The following is a 6,000-nucleotide window of genomic DNA, read 5'->3' as shown; positions in this document are numbered from 1 at the left end:
AAAGAGAATTGGAACCAGGCATAAGCCACATAACACAACCAGTGTAAGCTCTCTGAAATAGGTCCAAGTCCCACCATTTGGTAAACACTGGGCTAAAACATCATCCCTCTCTTCCTTTCTACTTCCTTTCTTCACTTCCTCTTGTTTGATTATTGGTTGTGGATGCTACTTACATAGTTTGTATGAGTCATCTGTATTTCTCTACTGCCTATACATAGGTGTTCCTAATGTGTATATTTACAGAACACACCATTTCTTGTACACGATACAGGTGTTAGCTCGGACCAATCACATCACTGTACTCTCTCTCTTCTTCGATCTTTGAACAAAAACATATTTACACCAAACCACACCTGACCAAATAATATGCTTCATGTCCTCTTGATTGTTGCGCTATTTGTGTGTCCTAATTTTTCTGTGTGTGATTGTGTGTGCATTACCCTCCTAGCCATGCATTGGAACATGTGAAGTAGCAGTAGGAATATCATTGTTGTTATTGTTTTTTAAACCGAAGAGGATACATAATATCTAAAATAAGGTGCCAAGACTTATTCCTAGAACTGTATCATAGAAAAAGAAACAGGCGATCCATCTAGAAGATGGAAAATAAACTTGTAAACAAATGAATCAATAAATAAGTCAATAAATTAAACACGTCGCATACTGTAGAACGGAAATTAACATTCCAGTTTTAGAGGGATACTGTATATATGGAGTGTTTTACAACGGAAAGAAGAGCCACCAGTACCCTCTGGTGGTGAGATTGATGAACCTACACAAGCAGCAGCAAGAAGAAGAGGAGATGGTTGTCATGGCAACACTTCCTACTTCCTGCCTGCTCTACTCCAGGTAGATGTCTTCGGTGGGGCAGGCGTACTCCAGGTGCTCCTGGTAATACTCCTGGAAAGCCCGTCTAGAGAGCAAGACAGAGAACAAAGGCCGTAGCTTAACAAACAGATGTCCACAATCAAATCACCCTGCAATAATGTCTCAGCCAGACTCACATCATGGTTCTAGCCCAAGATGAGCATCAGCTTAGTAAACATTTCCCCATACCATTATTAATGTCTGAAGCCTTTCTGTCCACTAACCCTGACTCCCCAGCCCATACCGTCCTGCTCTGCCCTCTGCTTTGCTGTGTCGACCTTGAACCATGGCCATCTTTAATAATTCAAACCCAATTTGCCTGATTCAGACAAGACAGGACAGGAACTACGGACATTATAAACCCCAGCTGTCTTTCTCTGTCTCTGGCTGAGAGAATGACTCAATACTTTGTAATGACTTTTCTTCTCCTCTCCAGCATGCCAGCTGAACTAAAGGGCTTGATACTATAGGTATAGTAGTCTATGGTTTCCAACATTATTATTCAGACCACAGTATAACAGTTTTTCATATAAGCAATAATGACCGAGATTGGGAGATAAAGCAGTGCTAAAGCATTGTTAGGCTCAACCCTAATACACCCCCCCCCCCCCCTTAGCCCTGCCTCTCTGTTTTGCACTATCCTGCGAGCCACATTGAGTCGGAGTGGTCTTCCAATTCAACTGAATGAAGGGTAGTGTCTTTTCAGCACTCTAGTTGGCCCTCCAAACTAAGTAAATTGACATGCAGACTTCCTTTCGAGTGGTTATCAAAACTCCCAAAACTGCAACCCAAGGGTCTAAAGTTGCTTCAAGAAGATGGCAGACAAAAATACTAGGATGGAAACGCATGTAAGTAATTATAACTTAAAAACAAATTATGCAAAAAAAATACAGTTCAGAGGAATATGTTAGTTAATGTATACTGAACACAAATATACAATGCAACATGCAACAATTTCAATGATTTTACTGAGTTACAGTTAATTTAAGGAAATCAGTCAATTTAAATAAATTCATGAAACCCTAATCTATGGATTTTACATGACTGGCCCAGCCAATCAGAATGAGTTTTTCCCCACAAAAGGGCTTCATCACAGACAGAAATACTCCTCAGTTTCATCAGCTGTGTTGGTGGTTCGTCTTAGATGAACCCGCAGGGGAAGAAGCCGGAAGTGGAGGTCCTGGGCTGGGGTGGTTACACATGGTCTGCGGTTGTGAAGCCGGTTGGGAGTACTGCCAAATTCTCAAAAACAATGTTGGAGGCGGCTTATGGTAGAGAAATTAACATTCAATTCCTTGACAACAGCTCGTGGACATTCCTACAGTCAGCATGCCAATTGCACGTGACAAAACTGCACATTTTAGAGTGGCTTTTTATTGTCCCCAGCACAAAGTGCACCTGTGTAATGACCATGGTGTTTAATCAGCTTCTTAAATATGCCACACCTGTCAGGTGGATGGATTATCTTGGGAAAGGAGAAATGCTCATAAACAGGGATATAAACACATTTGTGCACAGATTTTGAGAAAAATACGCTTTTGTGCGTATGTGATCTTTTATTCCAGCTCATGAAACATGGGACACACAGTTAACATGTTGCGTTTATATTTTTGTTCAGTATAGAAAAACATGATTATGCATATTTTTTGGTCATCACTACGGGGGCACAGCCAATGCCTTACTGCAACTTCAATAAAACAAATAGTGCTGTGGAGAGGCTCTACATGCCTAGGTTTACATGCACAGCTTAAAGGGGATTGAGAATCATACTCCAAAGTGTGTCCTATAGCAGAGATGGGTGTGTGAAAGGGAGACTGAAGTACTGTGTGTGACTCACCCAACACTCTCGGCCACACGCCGCATTGACTCCTGGGAGACAAAGACGTGGCATGCGAACCTGTTCAGCATGGGGTGTTTAGTAATGAAGCCAAAGTAGCTGAGGAGTGAGAGAGGGGGATAAATGAATAAAGTTGAATGTTTTACCTTTATTCTTTGCTGTTTTATTGTCTAATGAAATGTTTCCTCAACATTAATTTTCATACCAATTGTTTTTGGGATGGCATCCACAGAAAGAGATGTTCTTCATCTGGAAGAAGTGACTACATCTGTCAAACTGGAGAGAGGGAGAGAGAGGGAGAGAGCGAGAGAGAGAGAAAGGGAGGGAGGGGGGAGAGAGAGAAAGGGAGGGAGGGGGAGAGAGAGAAAGGGAGGGAGGGGGAGAGGGAGAAAGGGAGGGAGGGGGAGAGGGAGAGAGAGAGAGAGAGAAAGGGAGGGAGGGGGAGAGAGAGAGAGAAAGGAAGGGAGGGAGGGGGAGAGAGAGAGAGAGAGAGAAAGGGAGGGAGGGGGAGAGAGAGAGAGAGAGAAAGGGAGGGAGGGGGAGAGAGAGAGAGAGAGAGAGAGAAAGGGAGGGAGGGGGAGAGAGAGAGAGAGAGAGAGAAAGGGAGGGAGGGGGAGAGAGAGAGAGAGAGAGAGAAAGGGAGGGAGGGGGAGAGAGAGAGAGAGAGAGAGAAAGGGAGGGACGGGGGAGAGAAAGAGAAAGGATGAGAGAAAGGGGGGGAGAAAGGGAGGGAGGGGGAGAGAGAGAGAGAAAGGGAGGGAGGGGGAGAGAGAGAGAGAGAGAGAAAGGGAGGGAGGGGGAGAGAGAGAGAGAGAGAGAGAGAGAGAGAGAGAGAGAGAGAGAGAGAGAAAGGGAGGGAGGGGGAGAGAGAGAGAGAGAGAGAGAGAGAGAAAGGGAGGGAGGGGGAGAGAGAGAGAGAGAGAGAGAAAGGGAGGAGGGGGAGAGAGAGAGAGAGAGAGAGAGAGAGAGAGAGAAAGGGAGGGAGGGGGAGAGAGAGAGAGAGAGAGAGAGCGAGAGAGAGAGAGAAAGGGAGGGAGGGGGAGAGAGAGAGAGAGAGAGAGAGAGAGAGAGAGGGAGAAAGGGAGGGAGGGGGAGAGAGAGAGGGAGAAAGAAGGGAGGGGGGAGAGAGAGAGAGAGAAAGAAGGGAGGGGGGAGAGAGAGAGGGAGAAAGGGAGGGGGGGAGAGAGAAAGAGAAAGGGAGGGGGGGAGAGAGAAAGAGAAAGGGAGGGGGGAGAGAGAAAGAGAAAGGGAGGGGGGAGAGAGAAAGAGAAAGGGAGGGGGGGGGAGAGAAAGAGAAAGGGAGGGGGGGGGAGAGAAAGGGAAAGGGAGGGGGGAGAGAGAAAGAGAAAGGGAGGGGGGGGGAGAGAAAGGGAGGGGGGGAGAGAGATGCTCATATTATGTGGTAGTTTCAGCATCCTTTTTATTGCACTACAGTCACTTAAGAGACTCTGCCCAAAAAATATATGTCCCAGTTTACACTCGTCCCTTACCCTCACCCCCCCTTCCCATGCGCCCCTCACTTACACCTCCCCATCTCTCCTCCCTCCATCCCTCACCTCATCCAAAGTGTCATATTCGTCCTCCAGGCTCATCACCAGTTTAACCCCTTGTAAACTAATCTCCAGCTCACACAGAGAGGGGGGTCTCACATGGACCGTCCGCTTCCGCGCTATCGCAATCTGACAAAGAGAGAGTTCAATACAGATCAACTTTGTTAATTGAACACTGTCTCACAGTATTGAGCACTCTATGACCTGTTCGTTTACCCAATCCAGAGTGGTGCATTTCCTGTTTACCTTCTGCATGGCGGCACAGAGGATACCATTGCCTTGGTGATAGGGCACCTCCACAGAACCCAGGAACTGAACGCTGAAACTGTCCATCCAGGCTGGGTTCCTCTTCACTCCTACCGGAAGTACACACACAGGAGGTGACATCAGACTGGATGCATTTATGTACTGTCTATTTTATCTTAGTGACATTCAGGTTATGTGTCTCCAGTGATGACATACAGTCAACACTTCACTTTCTATACAGAGTATGTCAACTTTCCAGTAGAACTGTGCTCCTACCAGACATGAACGTAAGGTTTATGTCTCTCTATCACTCACCCATTATCTCCTTGAACTGCCCTATGACCTCATGGGCATAGAAGGCAGGGAATATCCCCATCTCTCCCGTCCGCATGTTGTAGCCTCTGTACCAGTAGTCATCCTCCTCCTCCTCGACATACAGAGGGTCGTCCACATCCAGCTCCAACTCATCCACATGTCTAGGGATAAACCTGTAGGAGGCAGAGGGTATAGATACACACACATTACTTGGTTTTAGTGAGGAGGAAGCAGCATCTGTCTGGGTATCAGGTGACTCCCCAAGGAGAGGCTGTTAGCTGAAGAAACAGCAGAGACACATTTAGGGATAGAGGGAGGAGGGGAGAGAAGAGGGAGGGCAGTAGGAAGGGGTGAAAGGGAAGGGGGAGGGGAAGTGCTGAATGATTTAGGTTTATAAAGGTTAGGGAGAGAGGAATTATTCAGTTACTGAGGAAAGGGGAAACAGTGAGCACACACACACTGAGGCCCAGGTGGTGGCAGGCTGGTGTGTGTATAGCTGTTCCCCCTGCAATTTCACTAGGGCCATGACACCTGCCCCCCTCTCACTCTCTACTTTCCTCTCTCCATCTCTTCTTCCCTCCCTCCCTCTCTCCAGACCACTAGTGATTCACCAGAGTCACGTCTCCTACTGCACACAACCATCCTTTATCCCATATCACCTACAATCCATAGTGCATGTGTGGGACTAAGAACAAAGAGTCAAACAGATAAGAGATTATAACATGCTCTCTTGAAATGATATTTACAGGTTTTTCTCTGATCATGATTTCAGATTGCTTGTTGTGTTGCTCTCTGTTTATATACAACGGTATGTCTGTAAATTATGTTATGAATGCTATGACTCACCTGTATACAGCCCTGTGTGTCTGGTCCCTCTCCTCTCCGTTGATGGTACAGGAGAACAGCCCAAATGACTCTGTACCTGCACAGGTACACACAAACAGTGAGATCACTGATACACACGTTGGTAGGGACATTAATATAACCCATAGAACCTCTCTGAATAACATCTAAATGAATTATAACCGCATCTGTCAAAATAACCCATTATGATGAAATTCTTCTTTCCGTTTGTAATAGGTCCTTAATTATGTTGCCGATCCTTCAGTGATCTTCTATCATGCTACAGCTTGGGAGAGCTAACATGGACACTCTGGATTCAGTAAATGAGACATATTCAGTTGG

The 6,000-nt window shown here is 46.1% G+C and overlaps 1 protein-coding gene across 1 annotated transcript in view; it reads right to left on the bottom strand.

Moving 5' to 3' along the window:
* Positions 1–840: 840 nt before the first annotated feature.
* LOC120053241 (C-Jun-amino-terminal kinase-interacting protein 2-like) overlaps positions 841–6,000 on the bottom strand; it is a 29,432-nt gene continuing 24,272 nt past the window's right edge. Inside the window, exons 9-15 of the mRNA XM_039000387.1 lie at positions 5,662–5,737; positions 4,816–4,988; positions 4,501–4,610; positions 4,261–4,383; positions 2,910–2,980; positions 2,705–2,803; positions 841–913 (exon numbers count right to left, since the gene is read on the bottom strand). Of these exons, the coding sequence (XP_038856315.1) occupies positions 841–913; positions 2,705–2,803; positions 2,910–2,980; positions 4,261–4,383; positions 4,501–4,610; positions 4,816–4,988; positions 5,662–5,737 (725 nt within the window). The remainder of the gene's footprint in view (positions 914–2,704; positions 2,804–2,909; positions 2,981–4,260; positions 4,384–4,500; positions 4,611–4,815; positions 4,989–5,661; positions 5,738–6,000) is intronic.

Source organism: Salvelinus namaycush, chromosome 9, assembly GCF_016432855.1.
Source record: "Salvelinus namaycush isolate Seneca chromosome 9, SaNama_1.0, whole genome shotgun sequence".
NCBI lineage: Eukaryota > Metazoa > Chordata > Actinopteri > Salmoniformes > Salmonidae > Salvelinus > Salvelinus namaycush.
Note: the sequence above shows the minus strand (reverse complement) of the source record. Positions and strands in the feature narration are given on the sequence as shown.